This window comes from Teleopsis dalmanni, chromosome X (genome assembly GCF_002237135.1).
Source record: "Teleopsis dalmanni isolate 2A chromosome X, ASM223713v2, whole genome shotgun sequence".
In the NCBI taxonomy this organism is placed as follows: domain Eukaryota; kingdom Metazoa; phylum Arthropoda; class Insecta; order Diptera; family Diopsidae; genus Teleopsis; species Teleopsis dalmanni.
Window position 1 is genome coordinate 11,689,872 of NC_051848.1, and position 20,739 is coordinate 11,710,610.

The 20,739-nt window shown below is 32.7% G+C and overlaps 1 protein-coding gene across 1 annotated transcript; it reads right to left on the bottom strand.

Annotated features, from left to right (window-relative positions):
- Nucleotides 1–1,528: 1,528 nt before the first annotated feature.
- On the bottom strand, nucleotides 1,529–8,260 carry LOC119689659 (equilibrative nucleoside transporter 1). The gene is made up of 6 exons (XM_038104537.1): nucleotides 7,551–8,260; nucleotides 3,269–3,572; nucleotides 2,730–3,203; nucleotides 2,229–2,314; nucleotides 1,956–2,152; nucleotides 1,529–1,892 (listed from the first exon to the last, which is right to left on the bottom strand). Exons 1-6 carry the CDS (start codon nucleotides 7,908–7,910, stop codon nucleotides 1,781–1,783), a joined length of 1,533 nt encoding a protein of 510 aa, XP_037960465.1. The 5' UTR covers nucleotides 7,911–8,260; the 3' UTR covers nucleotides 1,529–1,780.
- Between the last annotated feature and the right edge of the window lie 12,479 nt (nucleotides 8,261–20,739).

Sequence of the window (20,739 nt, forward strand, 5' to 3'; positions counted from 1 at the left end):
AAAGCGGTTTTATGAGAGAAGGTAAAGCCTCACTCTCAAGAGCATTCATGTTTTATTAAAATTACAACAGAAGGTGTCACTGTTATAAATTTTTATTGTAAATATGTTTCTGAGATTACTATAGTTTTATTATAAGAATATAGTCTAAACTTTAGTATATATAGTGCAGTGAATTAAATATAGTGAAAATAAAATGCTTTGGGCACTCTTTAATTGGTTAGTATAAAATGGACAAAATATGTTGTCTTGAAGTGTAAATAGATTTTAATTTAAATTAGAATTTAAATTATTATAAAATTTAATATATTATGTTTTTGACTAGCTAAGGCGATTAAGTCAGAGAATTGTTGAAGAAGGCTAATACTGGACTCTAGTTGGAGCTACGATAAAAATGATATTTTGTTAACAGAAAGTTGAAATTAAAAGCTATAGATAAGAGTCAATATAATACAAAGTAATTAATTTTGATAAAGTGGACTCTGTACATATATGTGATCTACAATTTAAATTTAGAGCAGTTTATTTATACTGATAAGCAATTTTAGTTAAATCTCTTAACAAATGAATAAAATAGTATATATATTTATGTAATCTTCAGATAATAAATATTATAAATCAGTGAGAATAATACCTCCCATATTGTTACACAGTTTCTGCTTTGAGACTTTTCCTACCACTTATGAAACCAGAAAGATCTTAAAATCAAACATATCTATGCTATAGGGTAAGATCTTTTTAAAACGTGAACCCACAATGCCATAGAATACTTATAGAATACTTATATTTTCTGAAAAGTTACATAGTAAATTGAAAAGAAAAATTTTACATTTGTTGTTTGGAATAAAGGCATGAATTTCCTTGAATATTTTGAAACATAGCTCTGACATAAAAGTATTTAGCATGTGCCATGTTGTACGAGGCAGCGACGGTAATGATTTTAGAGACAGGTTTCAATAACGACTGGATCTACGTCCCAGAGCTACTCGGGACGCTACTATTGATGACCAAGCACTGTTCAACACTGCTAAAAGGGACAATACAAGTAGATCCCTGCGGGCTACGACAACAACAACTTTATAGCGTCTGAATGATGGACTTACCATGCTTTATTGATTATAAAGTAATAAAATGATTTCGTGTCCTCAATATCATTATTTTTTGATTATTTACTTCAATATTTTGTAGTGATTAGTACGAATGCCACTTTAGCTAGGATAATCATTGTATTGTTCACATATATTCTTTTTGTGCTCTTCCCACTACAGATGGAAGAGATTGAATATATATAAAATTACTGCAGAGCAATAAATTTGAAAGTCTCAATGATTTTTCCATTTGCCTTTCGTGTGATGTTTCCTTCATGATATATCGAACAAAAATATTCCTAAGAGGAATATATGAATAGGTAATCATTTATGTTGACTATAGAATGTGACTTACACAAGCATTAAAAGTATTTAACTTAAATACAATTTAAAACTACATTTTCATTTCAACTAGTCCGTCATATATTATATTATACTATATGTAAAAGTTAACTTAATTTTATTGTGGTTATAATCTGCTTGTGATAAAAACAATAAAAATCTGTTAGAATCACAATTAAAAGTTATCACAATTTTAAAATTACAATAAACATAAAAAACTCTTAAGCATAAAACACAAAAACTATCATAGAAATCATAGCATAGTCTTTGTAAATTGCAGGCACATTTAATCTCTTTGGGTTCTATCTGATTTTGATCTTCGTTCCTTGTTAGCGCCTCTTCTTCTGGCGCTGTTATAACATCTGTACGAATATCATAGACAAAATAGAGCCTAAAGCTAAACCAAAACTTAATGCGGCCACCATAATGGATGATGCCATTTCTTTTTCATGTTGTAGAACGGAACTATAATAGAATGAATATTATTTATTAAATTGGAAGAGAGAAGGTCGGGAATGTGGAACTTACAGTGGTGCTCTCATTAGAATAATATTAGTCAAATATCCATTGCTCAATGCGAATGTTATGATCATGGTAATAAAAGAATAATCTGAGTGCACTAGCGTTGGCAAAAAGTAATGCTGGTTAGTGTTAGAACAAAGTAGAAATGGTACGTATAAGATTCTTAGTAGGGTCATCAGCAGTACCGTATGCGAGTTTTGTGGCTAAAATGGGAAGAAAATGATTAATGTTATTAATTTTAAAATTTTTACACAGCTTTAAAAACAACAAGCAACAAACCTTTTCCCAAAGTCCGGCTATTATCCGACCGAAATAGTCGCCAGAATTAAAAAACAGATAATTTACAACTGGCAGATAGTAAATATCTAAAAAGAAAAAGTAACCAAAATCAGTAAATGGTTAGTACTTAATATGTAATATGTACTTTGTTTTGTTAGAAATAGTATATGGATAAAACATATTTTGTAGCTTTAAGCCATTCAAGAGTTTGAATTTATGCTCTACATCAGATACGCTTTATTAGAATTACCATATAATAAAGATTTATGTTTTAAGTGGAACATATTACTTCGACCTTAATAGATCTTGTATGCTGCTGTAGGTCTTTACCGTATAGAAATCACTTCGCTTAAGGACTGCCTAATTATCAAGCATTTTCGTCCTAGCGAAAAGCCAAATAACCATATAGAATGTGATTAGAAGTCCCTTTACAAATGAGTGTATGTTACATTTTCTCTTATAAAAAGAGAATTATCTTCAAATAAAGCTGTTTCAACTTACCGTTCCAAGCGTTACCGTTTCCAAAATTTTCCGACTGCATAAGAACCGTTACAGATGGATATACTGAAAGCGTCGTCGTAAATAAAATACAAATACTGACCACATCGACGTATATTTTACTCATCACTTCATTTATATTTGGTTCTAGTGTAATTCCCAAGTCGTTCGTTCGACTTGTAGACGGTGTATCGTCTAGCGGTTTAAGCTTATTGCCGCCTTCTAAATAAAATCTAAAGAACGATTGCCGTGACATGACTTCATATGCAATAATCGATAACGATATCAAAACACTACCAATCGAAAAATATATAAAGGCCGTAGTATTTGGTCCAGCATTAAACGCCAAGACCACTATAAAAGCTAATGCTGTGAATATGCCTCCTAAAGCTTGTCCACTAACCAATGCAGTCATATATTCGGATGGAAAGAGACCTGCGATGCCAAATATACCACCTGACATTGTTGCCGATGATACTAAGGGAAGTGGAAAAAATGAATCAATATATTTTACATACCATATACCACATTTGCTTACTAACTATTTATAATTATGACTGTGAAAATTGTTATTAGAAAGAATTGCTCCTGCCATCGGTCCGTATTAATCTCTACAAATGCCGTAGTTATAAAGAATATAATAAGAATGATCACTAAGGTACCCAACATTTTTAACTTAAGCGGTACTTTATGTCCATAAATGGCGTTGAGTATTAGAAATGTTGTGCCCGATATGGATGCAGTAAGAGTGAGATCACATTCAAAACTTTTTTGCATTGGTGTTAGTTCTATTTCAACATCGGCGGTGTTGTTGATGGTGGTGTTGCGAAATTTATACATCCAATACTGTAGAAAGAGAATGGGGAAAGGTTAACATAAACACGAAATGGATAGTGAGGTTAATATTAGAAAATAAAAAAATACCCATATTCCAATCAGTTTAGTTAAGTTTAAAAAAAAAATATCTAATCAAGATTATAAGTAGTCATAGAATATCATAATATATATAAGCAGTATTTTTATCCTTGTCGACGAATGTAGGTTTGATTATTAGTCACTTGTAGAATGGTATCTTCGACAAATAGCTCTACGGTGTAAAACCACATAAAATAAAATATATATATATATATATATATGTTTACTTCATTGGTGTTTCGATGTTTCAGCACTTGCAAAGAAAGTAAATCTAGTAGGCTTTTCTAGGAACGGATGAACTACCCGAGCTACATTACGACTAAAGACTAACTGAAGACATCACACTTAAAATACTTTATTAGTAGTTCACAAAGTTGAATAGCATTATGCGATACTATGGAAACAGAGTTGAAATTAACAGGTTTCTGGACTACCACGGAAGCAGAGCATTTTGGGCATAGTATATGTCTCATGCTAGTAACTGTCTTTAACTGAACCTGAACAGAAGATATCCAAAGGATCTTCTGTGCAAAGGATCATTTCGAAAATATATATAATAATGTCATATATAATCAGAAATGAATGCACTACTAAGGTGTAGCACTTAAGCATTCAATTCGAAGAGTGGCTTCGGGACATAGACTTGGTCGTTCTTGAAGCCAGTTCATTTAATTAGGAAAGGCTATTAAAAACCAATAAACTATATATCAAAAAAGTAGCTGAAACTGCCTTTAAAGTGTTATTTCTTTGTTTCGTCCTAATATTTTTTTTCATTGAAATACATTACAAGCCATATCATCATTTTCCTCCATCACCCTCAACGACTTCCCAATCTCTTGTCCATCCTTGTATATTCTTGTATATCCTTGTAAAGTCTTGTATATTCTTTCATGTTATCTCCTAACAGGTCCCAGCGGGTTACAACAACAACATAAGTCATATCATTATCTACACTAAAGTGATTTTCTAAGTGATCTTTTCCTTGAACGGATTAGCGATTCTAAAGTCAAACCGAGTTTTCTTGACTGGCGAGTGTCTGCTCTGACTGTATTTGTGTTCGCAACATAGCGTTGGAAACCGCGTTTTCACTAGTATTTCCAATTTGTGTTTATTTTGGTGGACAATAGATGGCACTATGCAAATGCGTGTGGATTGTTTACGCATTACAGAGGACAGAAGTAATAGTTTTATTGAACAAATTGATTTTATATTCTGTTAAACCAAGTTAAGTCTAATTCATGGAAACTTAAAAATAGTGCGCTATTACATTATATGAGTAATGATTTGATTAGTCATTAACTTCAATGAGATACGTGCAATTGACCTAGTTCCCCAAGGTAATACTAACATGAAGAAAAACGTCCATGCATTTTGGTGCTGTAAGCGAACAGCTGTGATATGTGAGCGGTGATGCGGGCGGCGTTAGATTTTTGTTAAATGGTTTTGAAAACAAAACAAAACAAAACAAAAACAAAAACAAAATTAAAAATATAAATAAGAAAAACGTAAACTAAAAACAAAAATAAAAAAAAATACATAAACTTAAGCGTTTGGCTTCTCATTGAGTTTACAGAACAAAGTCGACAGTAGGACAGGAAGTGTAACGTGATAGGAGATGACTAACCGACGCGTTCTTCGATTTGGAAGAATGTAGGGAAACTCATTTGCAAAAGAGTATGAAAAATGAAAAAGTATGAATTTAATTTTTTTCCGCTTTTGTCAGAAATTAATATATTTTACTTTTTAGTTTATCTAAGCATTTTATACTACCTTCTTATCGTTAGAAAAACAAAGACTTTGAGTTCTTTGTTTGTCTTCTCAGTCGTCAGTCAGAAAAACAATGAATGGCTTGTAATTGATAAGGAACTGATACGATTCGGAAACCAAATGGGTCATTGTAGCTTTTGTTTTGCAGTTGAAGGCTTAAGCGATGCAATTTAAATGCACGATTTTTTTGCGGATTTAAAAAGAAAAAACATTTAAATACTAGAAGATATGTGAATTAGATGATAACAACATACATCTGCCTAAGTAGACAAGAAGTGAAATAGAGATCAATTCGATAAATATAATCTTTAGTTTATCTTTAGTGTAGATAAAGTCAGTTATTGTAGAACACTTAGAAGATAACGACAATCAAGACGAATCAAATATTTTGTGTTTAAGATTTTAATCGAATCCACACGACTATTCAGAAAATGCTTTTAATTCGTTTTAGAAAGCTGAGATTGGGTGTAAAATGGAAACCGTTCTTCTGCATGTACGACTACATACATAAAATATATATGTACTTGATAATATATATAATATATTATATATAAACAACTGAAATCGTAGCCACGAAATATTTGAAATGCTCTCAGCTGAAATGCAGGATCGACCTTTCTTTTGTTTTTACTCAAACATATCATGGGGCATTAATAGTAAATAGACACATGCATATATATAACTCTTTGATTCATTTTGGTAGACCTCAGCAACTTAAACCCCATCTTTAATGCCGGGATTATAGGATAATTGATTTGAGTACCCGTTGTGCATAAGAATGTATAGAGGAAACTTTCTTAATCGAACACTTACTGTCCGGTCAAAAGGAGTGCATGATCAAAAGTGATTAAGTTGTCTCAAATAGTAACAATAAATTTGGATCTAAAAAAGTTGGTGACTCAAGAGGGATGTTAGATTTTATACAGTATCCATCTCCAACACAATAGAGTTGGAAAGTTTTCATTGTATGTGATTTACCTATATATTGTATACCTTCATCACAGCAGTGCTGGAGAGTTTTTACAGTATGTGGTTTATAGAGTGCCCAACTCCAACATAGCATTATAATCTACAGGTATGGGTTTTTATACTTTTTGTATGTAGAACTTTAAGATGAGTATGACGAGCTAAATTGAGACACTTTATTGATATCAATGCCAGAATATGTTATTGAAGTAAAATAGTATAAAAATAAATAAAAATTTTGTTGTTACAATTCCAAGTCCTGCTCGAAACCTCTCTATTGAAGTGCAAAAGATGTACTGAATTTATTTTCGCAGTGTTAATTTAGATAGTATCTGTTCATATAGTGTCATATATAGCATATGTAAAATTTTAAGGGGTAGTCGTCAAGAAACATTTTAGTGTATAAGGTTTAAATGGTGTTGTTTCTCATACTATTCATATGAAAGATGTAAAGATATTTGACATACTAAATAGAGGCACTTTACCGATAATTAATTCTATACTAGAAAATGCTAAAGCAGTGCAATGCGGATATTAATTCTTCTCCAGCATTTTAAATCAATTGTATCGCTTCTATGAATCTCTATAATCTATGTGTAAAACTTAATTAAGGTTTATATCAAAAAAACATTCTTTCTGTAGTAGTATTTACGGTATCGACTAAAGAGCTATGGTAGTATAAAGTGGTAACAACAAAATCAATAAATGGCAATTGTTACCATTTTCCATTTTTACTATGGTATTCGGTACCAAGTTACCGGAGCTTGTTACTCGAGAGCGTAAATACCACTGTAGAGTACTATAGAGTAATTTTGTGAAATGAGCAGAGTGCTTGATTTGATTGCTCAGTTCCTTGACTTAATTTGAGATTGTGAATTACATTCTAGGGTTCTCTAGATACCAGATCCCACTATAGCTTTCAAAATGAAATGATTAAAAAACGTAGTACATGAATTGTTGAGATAATTTATATAAAAGTTTTTATGGGCTATAACTCTTTAACTGTAATTTCTCTACCCTATCAATGGATTTAAACCATTAAATGATTCATAATAACTTTATAACCTGGTACTGTTAACAAGCTTTAGTAGCTCTACAGGAAGATCTATTTTGGTAAAGTGAATTAGTGTGTGTGTGTGTGTTTGTGTGTTGATATTATCAGTGAAAGCAACTTACATCCTCCGCAGTGACGAAAAAATTCCATGGCGTCATCGTAACAACGCCAAGTAAATAAAAAACTATATAGGCAAAATGAAAGCGATCGGGAGGTGCATCAATGCTGGTCACATGTGTCGGTTGCAGTTCCACATTATGGAATTCGTGATTGTGAAAGGGGGTTGGCGTTGGCAGTGTGGCTGGCACAAAGCGTATGCTATAGTCATTATCATTGACAAAGCCACCCGCATCCGCTCTGCTACGCTCATAGTCATCATTATCGTAAGCGTCTGTTGGCTGCACCTCCTCGTTGTCTACCAGCACTTGACTTTCTGTGTTGTGCTCCGCCCCACGATGGCTGCCAAGCAGTCTGGTTGGCATACTTGTAGCAATGGATGGTTTTACCTGCTGGCTTTTCTCACTCTTCACAGTTCAAAGGTAACGCAGTCGCGTTTCACATTAATTTTAATTTAATTTATTACTTTTCCCTTAACGCGTATCAATTAAACGCTCGATTAAATTATTCACATTTGCACTTTTTAAGCTCGTTTTTTTCCTTTTTGAAATTTCATTTATTTATTTTTTAAAAACAATACCCCCGTCTTCCTGCGCATTAACGAATAATGAAATGAATCTTTAATTCCAACAACCTTTTCTTCAGTAATTTTTTTAAGACTAATTACGCCAGCAATAAATTAAAAGAAAACGCAAAACAAAACATTACTTATCGCAGCGCGCCTTGTTGTTGTTGTTATTGTTGTGACTGCTCAGTGCCACTTTCTGTCATCACGAAGTGTCTTATCTAGTTGAGGTGTAGTTGCTTGTATGTAATAACAAGCAACAGCTGTTTTTCTAGTTGGTGTAATTTACAAGAGGTGGCGCTAAGATTCGTGTTTGCTGCTTTAATTGTTATCACGTACACAAACCCTAAAATGCGTTGCTTGCAGAAACAGATACGGGAGTTAGTAAGGTATATGGTGTATTGAATATTTATAAATATATACCTGTATATATAAATAAGAGGTAAGACTAAAATATCATTCGGATATCAATTCCATTTATAAAAGAAAAAAAAAACAAAAATATTTCTGTTAAAGTGAATATCTTCACAATAATGTTATAATTTATAATGTTATGTCTAATATTAATTTGATTTCCAATTAAATGATAATTGTGATTTTTTGATAACGAATACATCGTTCTGCATAAAAAATTACAATTCTCAATAAGTTTGAAAACAAATTACTATAAAAGTCTTCCAACAATTTTGTGAAGGCATTCACTTTAATAGAATTGTATGTCGATTTTAGCATTTTAAATTGAGTTTATATGTGATACGGTTTACTTATTGTAAAGTTTTAACTATATATGTTTAGTATTTAACCTATTTTTATATTTTCGAAGCTAAGACTTGTAGATTACGAAAAGAATTTCGATTTTGAAAAAAAAAAATCAGTCCAAGTGGAAATCTATGTTATTATTCTAAATAATCTTCGTTGATTCTATAGTTGAGTTAGTGAGGAGTTGATAAAGCTTATGCACAGCATTACGCAGATAAATTATACCTAGATCAACATATATAAAATCAACATAAAATTGGGAATAATTTTAAAAATTTAGAAAAAAATTGTTCTTAGTCAAAGTTAAACTTATTAAGTTCTTATGTGGTTCATAAGCACATATGCTTTTGGTTTTATTAAATGGCTTATTTTGCGTATGGTAGAGCTAACGCTCTCACTCTTCCTTAACTTAAATATATGGATTCCTTTATTTATGGTATTTGTGGTATATGCGTGAACGACGATACGTTGTGGTAGATTGAAAAACGTTCGAACGATCAGATTTTGAAAGTTTTACTGGACATTTACTTTATATGGCGTTGGACATCTATTTATAAGTTGTCTGCGACATTACTATAATATTTATTGGTTTTTCTTCTACTTCATTTTGTATAAGGAAAAATACATATTTCTAATTGGAGTTGGTAAAAGCTTTATTAACAGAAGTCGAAATTGTCCGTCTGTCCGTCAGAGAAAATCATTTTTTTTTCATGTTAAGGATGAACAAAGTATTTGGTTATGAGCACGGTTGCCACTTGAAAATTTTTTTCTGTACCAAAATTGATTTAAAAAGGTACCATTTCTGTAAAAAAAGGTCCAAAATTTTTTTGGACCTTTTTGTTTTCTCGTTCTGTGTTTTTCATAGTGTTATAAATGAACAAAATATAAAATAGTGCAAAGTTGCATTTATAAAAAAAATTAATTGGAAATATCCACAATAAAGTTGGGTCGTCAAAAATGTACTAGTTTTTCAACATGAGTACCAAATGAAAAAAAAAAAAAGAAAAAGTACCAATTTTGGTACTAAAGTACCATAAGTGGCAACCGTGGTTATGAGTAACCTTTTTCTTCTTGGTTTATTTTTAACATAAAATATTTAATAAAATGAGTGGTAGATAGGACAAACTTTTTACATGCCAAGTCCACTATAGCCGATGCTATGCCACAAAATAGCAAATATTCTTTTAAGTTTGATAAGGAATTCTGTCAATTTGTTAACACTTACTAATCGCATGTGATCAGATTATACGCCCACAGTGGTGAATGGATCACTATTCATGTTTTTTGCGTGACCAAGACTGCGAAGTTGGAGGATGTTAATTTGCGACTGAATTCATAAAGTTTCTGTATGCCATTTACGTAACCAACTCGAACTAAAGATTTTACGAAACACTCTCTACTTTTCCGTCCCTACTTTTGCGCCATACATAACACTTGGGATAGATACTTAGAAAAGGAAGATAGTAGACGTTATATAAAGCATAAAATTTAATCAAATTTAATTTTAGTCTTAAGAAAATTTGTAGATAAAATTATTGTTAACATTGATTTGCTTAATTAAAAATCAAAACTTTAATATTTAATAATGATTATAGGACATTAAAACAGTTGAGACCACTTCCTTCACTTAAAGTCTTCAGAAACTTTGAAAATATCTTTAGTTTTAATAACGACAACAACCCTACCAAAACTCGTTCGACAGTTTCAGCTTATGAGACCCAGAATGGTATTATGTGGTGGAATTTATACTTCTATTCAAGTCTAAAAAAGAACCCATTTTTTTTAAGAACATTAAACAATATAACGTAACACTTTCTATATTATTTCACTAATTTGCAAATGGTTATAAAAATGAAAGATTTCTTTATTTAAGTTACTGGACTCACAACAATCATTTTTAGTATAAACTAAATCAAAACTAAACAAAAAGAGGTTCTGTGAAAATCCAGCGACATTCAAATTGTGGTATGAAGGAGCTCTCATTCAGCGCATTGAGTTGTGTAACCTTCATTAATGTCACATACCTTCGATTTTCGTCATATGCATTTGTTGCACAAAGTATATCTTTTGTCACTGAGTTCACGAAGATGAAATAGTGAACGTACCAGTACACAGTCCACCATTTACTTTCTTTAGAATCATTACCTATCCAGAAAAATGGCTGCCTCAATTTCTCATCGATGGTTAGGAACTTCAGGACGCCATCATACGAACTGCCAAAAGCCACTTCGACTTGATTTTGGACTTCCAACTCAAATACGCCATCGCTGTCTGTCGAATTTTTCTCCTTTGTCCACGTTAGAGGTGTGCGTCGGAAATTATCCGGCCCATTGTCACGAGGCGCATACATATATTCCCAATGCTTTATATTGAGCAGATGTGACTTTTTGCCGCTTTGTACCCATTTTAGTTGTTCGTATAAATTGCCAAAAATGTGCATAAAACGCGCTTTCAATTTTGATCGAATGTTTTGAAAATTTTCTTGAACGATGAAAGAATTGACATGCGAGATCAATTTAATCGGAAACAATGTATCAAAATCAGCATTCGCATGATATTTGTTTAGAAGTTGGATAAAAGAAATTGCTTTTGACTCTAAGTTCACATTTTGCGAAAGCGCCTCCAACAGTTCCACATGACTTATGAAGAAGTAAACTGCACTGATCGCGCGCTCCCAAATCGATTCTACAATAACTAAACTCTGCTCAATGTGTGCCAAGTGTTTCGAGAGGCGTTTCACCTCCACACTTTGAGCGAATGAGTGGGTTATAAGTGCCTCTTCATATATCGTCGCGCTGCTTTCGATGAGTGACTTTCGTACCAAATGACGGAACAATTGATTGCATTTACTCTCCTTTGAGTCGAGCATCTGATCATATGTGTTCAATAATTTAAAAGCATCTTTCGGACAATCACTATGGGTCTCTAACCAAAAAGTTTTCAACGTACTTTCAGATGTATTCTTGGCACAAAATGTTGAGTCCACATACTGGGAAATGCATAGCTCCACAAATAAAAAGCAGCAAAACACTACGAAAATAAAAATTGAGCTATAATCTTTCCGCACTACCATTGTGGATCGACACTGTTTATAAAGAAAATATGACTAAAGATGGTTCTGCTACTTTAGCTAAAGAAATCCGTTAAATTGAGTGAGGAAAACGTAAAGAAGCTTATCAACTATTTACTAAGCTAAGAGAGTGTGGGATTCAAAAATGTTGCTAACTATTTGAAAATATTTAAATATAATCGCTGCTTATAGGAAGATTTATGACAAAAGCAATGGAGTGAATTTAAACAGCCCGAGTAAGAAAAGAGTGAAGCCTCTTAAGCAGAGAAAATAAAATATTAATTATCGGTAAAGAAGTCATAGAACGATATGATCACTTTAAATCAATTTGAATGATCTTCCATCCATTAGAATGATCATTATCATTGACACGATAATGATTTACAAGCAGTTAAATAATATTGTCACCTAAACCGTAGTATATAGATAACTTCATCAAAATTTATTTACATATGTATTCTGGCATATACAGGGTGATTTTTTCAAAGTTCGTTTAATTCAGAAGATTTTATATTCAAATTCTATATATAAAAAACATCGTTTTGACTAATCTTATATTAGGTTAGTAAGTAGTGCCAAAAAATAGCAAGACTGCTACCAAGTTCAACGACTGCTCTGTGATATGTTTTGGCTAAGCTCTTTGCAAGATTTCAAGGTTTGATGGACTAGGATACTAAGCAATGGCAAACCGTGAGTGCAGATTGATTTAGTTTAAAGAAATCTGACTGTTGATTGATTTGAACAGATAATCAGTTTTAACTTCCTTTTGAGTTTCCCACTAGGTGTGAGTCAGTGTCGATTTAGGTGTGAAATATTATCGGCCAAGAAGAGTCAGTAGCACGATAAGATGGAAATACGATGATTTTAGAAAGCGTTTGGTATGATTTGGATTTCACATTAATAAATCTAGTTTATAGACAAAGCTGCAATGATGATTGTACCATTTATAATGACAAGTGCTGGATTTTAGGATTAGGCAGCCATGCGAGGAATCATCATAAGCCTTAATGCTTAGCAGTAAGGAATTATATTCAGTAATTGTCTCTGCATAGAGGACAGAAATTTTTTTTACACAAAGCTTTTAAGAGTTTCAAAACTTGTGTGAACACAGAAACCCCAATGTGGCAAGGCAGAGTTTAAGTCTGATTTATGGATTATTATGACAATTCCAATACAAATGCTGAAGATTCTCTTGACTTAAATATGTGGAAAATGATTTTAAGCGGATTATTTTATTTCCATTTATAATTATAAAAGACAAATTTACTTGGCAAGCTTTCTGATTCACTGTGTCACAAAATTTGGGTCTACGATTTTTATTTAGATCAATTAATTGAGCTTAGATTTAATGTTTCGTATACTAAGTATTGATCGCTGTTTTTATAATAAATAAAATTTCAATAAAATTGAATTTTAATGATTTTAGTTTTGTTAACATTGTTTTTCAAATATTTTTCATTGTTCTTAATGGTGAGCTGCTCATCAATCTAATTATTTCAAGATTTGAGTGAGAACCATACTTGGCCAGTCAGTTTATTACGTCAGAAGTTGATAATGAGACGCGATGAATGCGGCGATAAACTCAGATGATTGGGCTTCTCTTAGTTGACGTTGGGACCGACAGCCGTAGTTTAGTGGAGAGCATATTCAGTCTGATTAAACTGAAATCACTAAACAGCAGTTCTAGTTATAAACGACAGCAGTCTTGCAAAAAGTAAAAGTAAGAGGAGAGAACCGAGTGCGATTCCAACCGGTATTACATACTTGATTTCATACGCAGTGTGAAGTGGGAAATTATTATCTTCGACACGATTTTTTTAAGAAATATTGAAAATGACAATAAAACTATTAAAAATATTACAAATTAATAAGTCGTAGTATAAAATCGAAGTTGCTGGCCCATGCAAAAGTAATCACTGATTTAAAGAAACAAATCTGTTTCGAATATTCATAATTTATGATAAAAAATTGAAAACAATGCTTTGGAGTCCCTTAAAATATTCCTATTAAAATCAATCAATTTAAGTGATCGAATCTTATATGTATGTTTTTAAGTTTATATAGTTTTATGGCATTCATGATGATTGTAAAATCAACCCGAAAACTGCATTTCCATGCTTAACGTCTGTATGACTTTTCCAAATACAAAAATTGATTTACCGACGTTAAATTAAACGATCTAGGAAGGCATACTTCAACTCCAGTATAGCAGACAATACAGCCAATGAACACTTTTTATAGTAACCCATTGATTTCTTGTAGAAACTTCTTGGTGTCATTGTTTTTCATGTGACGGCTTAAAAGACTGATTAATCCAAAAATTTTAAATCTAACTCATTTTTTTGATGACTATATATTAATATTATATAGTTTTACGCACGCATTTTAGTTTCGTTCTTAATAACAATTTCAATTTCAAAGAAAGTTAACTATAAACGAACCTAAAAAGGAAGTTACATTAGCAAAACAGTTCCATTAAAAATTTATTTCTACTCTATTTTTAAATTTGTATAAAATCAAAAGTCCAAAAGAAAGTGAACGAGCTTCAATTGTCGAGTTGCGTGCTACGAAAGCCAAACGGGACTTTTCCAGACAAACAAGTTTATTCCCCGTTTGGTAGTAATCAGGCGATCGAATAATAGCGCATGATTCTGCCGTTAATATAACCAAGAGGTCGGATTTGAGAGGCCGCGGGTGTTAACTGATATATTTTAATATATATATATGTATATACATATATTGAATGAGGGGTTATTTTTCATATTTCAATCATTTTGAAGGTGTACTTTCTGTAAATGCAATATAGATGCTACAAAAGGTCACAACTATTGAGAAACTCATATGATTTTACAAAAGCGGTGATCTTCAAATGATAATCTTGAAGATTGTCATTAAGGTCGCAAGTATTCTATGTTTTATATGAAATAGAAAACAATAGAAAGACCACAGTATGCTCTATGCTCTATCCCGAGATAGAAAGACCTCAGGTTTGTATTTGTACTGTAGCGCTATCCGATCATTGTGCAGTTGTATACATGCGAACTATGTTGTGGTTTCTAGGGTAAAAAGGAAAAGGAGTTCATCAATTATTTTATATTTTTATTTATGATGGGAACATAGAAAGATTGAAAGATTAAAGCATCGAAAGTCACAGTGTGACACTTGAACCCACTAAAACCAAGACTTAGGAATAAATGGAGAAAATTTTCACAGCAATGTGGAAACTTCATTCTAGTAATCAAGGGAGAGAGATGTAAACGGATAGGCTTAATACCTAGCAGACTAAGTTTATCTAAGCCAGAAAGCATGGGCGTGTAGTAGGAAGATTGGAGATTAGTAAAGGAGGCGGGGGTGCGATTAGCGGTTGACTTTGTGACTAGGGTCACGAAAACTACGGCAGGAGATCTTTAATAGTTTGCCATCTATAATGAGGGCAGACTAATTGGGCGTCTTTAATTTAATTCGGCTGCGATCCGCTACATAAGTTTAGCTGAAATTCGAAAATTGTTTCCCAATAATTGTGTTAATGTTTACTGCTTTAAACCGCGGGGTACGACAATTCAAACACATGGTCGACTAGTCACTTAAACGGAATTGGACACAAGTGTATATTGTCGAAGTATGCGTGCTTAAGGGTGATTTTATCAAATGGAATAAAGTATTGGATTATTGCAAACCGATATTTGCATAATGAATTGGTCGTCTGCATGAGTACTACGGAGTGATTTATGCCCGACTACAAAGCGCAAACCAAGTGGGCGGCGTAATACTCAACTAAACATGTGCCATGTATGCAAACAATGAAAATAAGCGCACCAACTTCAACAAATGAAATTCCGAAAGGCACAATTTCCAAAGGATGTCTTATAAGCACAAATCCAAGTACAAACACAAGCAAAAAGCGCAAAAGGACGAATTCTTGTGCAATTTTTCAGCCTGGATATGTTGATTCTCTTCTTTTTTTGTTTGTAGTTTACTGTCGATAGTTGGTAGTTGGTTGTTGTTAGTTGCGAGTTGCGAGTTGGCTTTGTGTTCCTGTTCCTGAGATCATCAGAGAGTGTTGTTATTGTGTTCTTGTGTGGACGAACCGGCAAATGCTCGAGTACCCAATTTCAGGATTCGTATTGAATTCAAACTTGTGGTTCAAGCAGAAAAAAAAACCGGAAGAAAAAAAAACAAAAAAAAATGGAAAAGAATAAAATAAAATTATACAATTGAAAAGAAAATGGAATTGGGTAGGGTGGAGTAAAACAAATTAAAATGTACCAAAGTAAGATAGAAAAATTTTGAATATCCGTATGTGATGTCCAGTAGGAGCAGCGATAGCCGTAATAGCAGTGGTAGCAGTGCAAAGTTGTATGGCATGGCTGTTGTTGCCATTGTTGCAGGCGGAACCGGAAGCCGAAAGTGATAAACAAGTGTTGACCAGCCCATATCATTAATTTTTCACAAGGCAGAAGTCCATTCAATACAAACTTAAACTTTTTCCTTATCTGTTTTCTTCACTCGACTTCAAAATTTTTAATAAAACTCTGTATTGTTGTGAAATGTCCTTTTCATATGTTCCGTGTACTTTTTTTCTTTTGGAAAGTTCTTCATTTGCGCTATTGTACTTTTGCAGTTGTAGGAATGAAAGGATAAAAGTTGGATATAATTCGGTAGAAAATTTGTTTGTGGTATTTTTGTGTATTTATTGAGTCTCATCGAATAAAATTTTGCAAGTATACCAAATCGGATACAAAGGACAAGTAGAAGTAACTGCAGTTTATTGCCCAGATAACTATAGATAATTCCATATCGAGATGATCGTAAATACTCAGTCGCTGACAGTTTTAAGTTGATTAAATCCCCTGTCCTTTTGAAAAAAGAGCATCTAGACTTGAAAAATGTTGTTAATGTCCTTGAGGAAAAATAAAAAAGGTTTGCTTGTGAAGTGCTTTTTATAGCATATTCGAAATACCTGTGTTTTAGATTGGGAGTATGTGTTGGTCGAGAAAATTTTGTCGACCAGCGACCGCAATTTAGACGCCAGTAATGCAAGCACAGCAAATTAATCAAGAAAAGTGCATAAATCGATGTGTGGATAACGTGCTGAAGGGATGTGTGGCAACTACGTGGTTTGTTCTGTAACGAAAAGAATAATTTAAAAAATGTGATGGGTTATTTGCGACTGAGAGCTGAGAAATTGATTAGTCTGTATAAGACTATAGCTTAAAGGATTTAATTGGGGTTTCCTTCATAGAGGTATGCTAGAATTTAAAAAAAACAAGAAAAAATTTAAAAATTTCTTGCATTTTAAATTATTAAATTCCAAATTTATATTGCGTTATTTAAGAAATTATCCAAATAATTAAAAATATGAAAATAATTAAATAATTAATAATAAAAAAAGTGCATACATCCCTTATGAAGTTTATGGTTGATTAAGAAGCCAAGTAAAGCCGTATAGTGCCTGTCGACATCCTTTAGAATAACAGTCAAGGCTTTGCATCATTAATTAGTATCGGAAAACTTTTGAGTTGCTAAGTGAGAAAAAGAAAGGTAAAAACCTTTTTGACACCAACAAAAACCTTTTTAGGCTTCAACAAATCTGCAGTTCATGTACTTACTGGAGTACTAACGGGACATTGTATCATTGCGCCTATATTCCAACGGTGGCAAGTTCCAGCAAGTGGATTATGCAGGTGTTGCCAAGATGAAGAATCTATCAACCACTTTCTATCTCTCTGTCCAGGACTGCAGACAAAGCAACTTCAATGTCTTGGAGATCGCTTTTTCACTGGCTTGTAAGAGATAACGAAAGCAAAATTATTGGATCTCTTCAATTTTATCTGGAAAACCAAATGGCTTAACCTAACCTAAGCAGTCATATAATAACATAATAATAGGTTCCAACACAAATAAATATTAGTTATTCCACTAAATAGATTTTGGCATAAGTTTAGTAGTATTCTAGGGTTAGTATAATAGATCACCAGAGTTCAGATTATCTATAGTAATTCTATCTCAATGTTAATTTTTCAATATAATCTCCTCGCAAATCGATATAGTTTTTCCAAAAACATATTTGGGACTTTATTGTGTTTGAGTGAAATCCTCAAAATATCAACTTAATGTTGATATAATTTTTTATTTGACGAGAGTTTTTACTCTTCAACTTTTAACTAGCGGAAATAAGTTGAGACCCACATCTGATGTATAAATTATTTGATTAAATTATTCGATAGGTAATTTGTGAGTTTTTGACATACAAAAGTGTGAACAAGTGAATTATTTTGGTCAGGTACAACTTTGGTATTTACATTTTTGGTAGTTACAACTTTTAATTTTTCCAGTGAGTATATAGTTCATAATATGCTATACTCCAGTGATTATTTGATCCATTTAAAGCATTGAATTAACAACAATCCATTGTCACCTCAAAAGCAGTAACCACGACCTTTCTAAGTGATAGTATAGAAGAGACGTTTTGTGATATTCTTTTAGCTTTTTGAATCGACTGTTTAGAATGTAGACTTGTTCCCCGAATTGTAGTGAGAAGTCCAAATTTTATCAACACTTATGAATCTGTGATAAAGTCAATTTTATTTTGTTAAAATTGTTCTAATATAGCTTTAGAAATGTATTTTGACTTTTGACAAAAGTCAAAATATCGACTTAAAATATTATTTCTGAGGTAATACTAAATTGAAACTGTTTCAAAATATTTATGAGTCGTACAATTCATAATCCTTTATTTCAAATTTTTAGATCCTTTTTGGTTTAATAAAAACCTATTGATAACAATGTACTAATTTCTTAACAAACATCAAGTATAACTGTTTGAAATTTGACACAACTTTTCTGGCCTGACGATCGTTCCTGGATACTTCAACATGAAGGGGAGTGAAAAAGACGACGATTTAGCCTGCCTTGGTGCTTCTCCTCATGTCTGCTTTAAGTTGCTGTTTTATGCTCCCGTGGAGATTGTTAAGAGATCGTTAAGAGAAGTACTTATCCCCAATTTTTTGCTGGCCTATAAAAAATGGAGGATACTTATTGACTCATTGAAAAGAAGTACTATAAGGCGTGGGTGCTATAAGGCGTTATATTACTGCAGTACTTATAGTACTGAAGCTTTAGATCACTTTAGTGAATGATGTAAATTAAAGTATTAGGAATCGAATGATTTAACACTCTTTCGGTTTCCATCAAATCTTTTTAAAAATTAAAAAATAAATGAAAATTTAGTGAAAATTTATCTCTGCAAGCTCATTGAAAATTAAGTAAGTAAACCTAATGGCACTCCAATGGAATTTCTGTTGTGGGTATGCTAAAATAAAGGTTCATACCCTGCAGACTAAGGGGAATGGAAATTTTATGCGATATTCATACGGTCATCTGGATTTGAAGCTAAATAATTGCCTATGTCAGGATAAAAACGAGCTTTATGGAAAAATTATAATAAAACTTAATGTGTTGGCACTTGGAAAGGATGTCGCTGCTTCATACATGCAATGAACACATGACAAAATTTTCTGAGAAAAAAAAAAGCAGGGAAGAGTTGGGAAAAAAGTGTGCCACAAATAGTTAAGAAAAACATTTAATATAGTAAACGAAAAGCAAAACACGACTAAATAAAATAGCGAAAGGAGCAGCAAGAGCAGCAAGAGCAGCAGGAGCAGCAGGAGCAGCAGCCAAGGAGTAGTGGAAGAAGTGGAAAAATATAATAAAAACTGTCGTACAAATTGTGGCACTTTGCTTGAGTGCAAATAATTTTTGAGGACATAAAAATTTATATTCGCCAGCAGCGCTTCAAGTGGCTATAAATTCACTAAATTTTGAGTTTAGCATGCGTTGTGCTCGTTCTATTTATTTTCATCCTTGTTAAAATGCCAACGACATAAATTGCAAAAGAATTGCCACTTTACGGTCGTAAGGATCCATAATCCTTGGCAAAAACACGCAAAAAAAGAAAAAAATAACAGAAACGGCTTAAACCCGAAAAGGCGAAAAATAACAAATAATCGCAATCCGGCCAACAATATATGAACGTATGGAAAAACAAAACAAATGAGCAATCCATGGTATTCCATAAACTAAAAGTGGCGTAAAATAGAAATTTTTCATATTTACTACACCAAAGCCGATGCTGCAGCAGAAGCAGAAGCTGAAGCCAAATCCAAGGCTAAAGCCAAAGCTAACCAAAAGCGAAGGCAAAGCCAACTGATGAAAATATAGAAATTATCCTCCCACTCCTCCAACAGTGTTGTGCGGATATACGCGTTCGCTTAGGGATCTGCAAATAATGTTTTGATACCTACTCGTGTTAATATTCCTAATCCATAAAAAAATAAAGTTGAACATTTTAAAAACAACACAAATGATGACTAAACCCTTTCAGCATCTGTAATACTCCCAACACTCCCAACCCTCCCAACACTACCAACACTCACTTCACAGATTCACATTCGCTTGGCGCCGAACAATATATGAGCGCATGTGTCTGCTATTGTGTTCTCCTTGTGAGTCCTTGTGAATCCTTGTAACCTGTGCCACTTTTCAGTTCAATCAATTTTTTTGTTATATGTTTTCGTCTGATGTTGTTGCACTTCAGCCTTGCTGGCTGCTTTTTGCAGAATTCCGCATTCTTATTATCCTTCTCATGCCTACAATCAACATTGTCATCGTCCTTATTGTTATTCAAACAACGATGACATCACAAATTCTGCATAAATTTACACTTAATAAAAAATCGAAATGTTTCCATCAATTTCGTATCAAATACGCCGCTTAATCATCTATCATTTCAGTGGCTGTT

What these genes read in the sequence shown, in the direction of transcription:
- LOC119689659 (XM_038104537.1), bottom strand. Translation starts at nt 7,910, where the DNA reads ATGCCAACCAGACTGCTTGGCAGCCATCGTGGGGCGGAGCACAACACA. An exon ending in TAGCCGGACTTTGGGAAAAG is followed by an intron (nt 2,153 to 2,228) that starts GTTTGTTGCTTG and finishes TTCCCATTTTAG; the next exon opens with CCACAAAACTCGCATACGGT. An exon ending in ATTCTAATGAGAGCACCACT is followed by an intron (nt 1,893 to 1,955) that starts GTAAGTTCCACA and finishes ATTCTATTATAG; the next exon opens with TTCCGTTCTACAACATGAAA.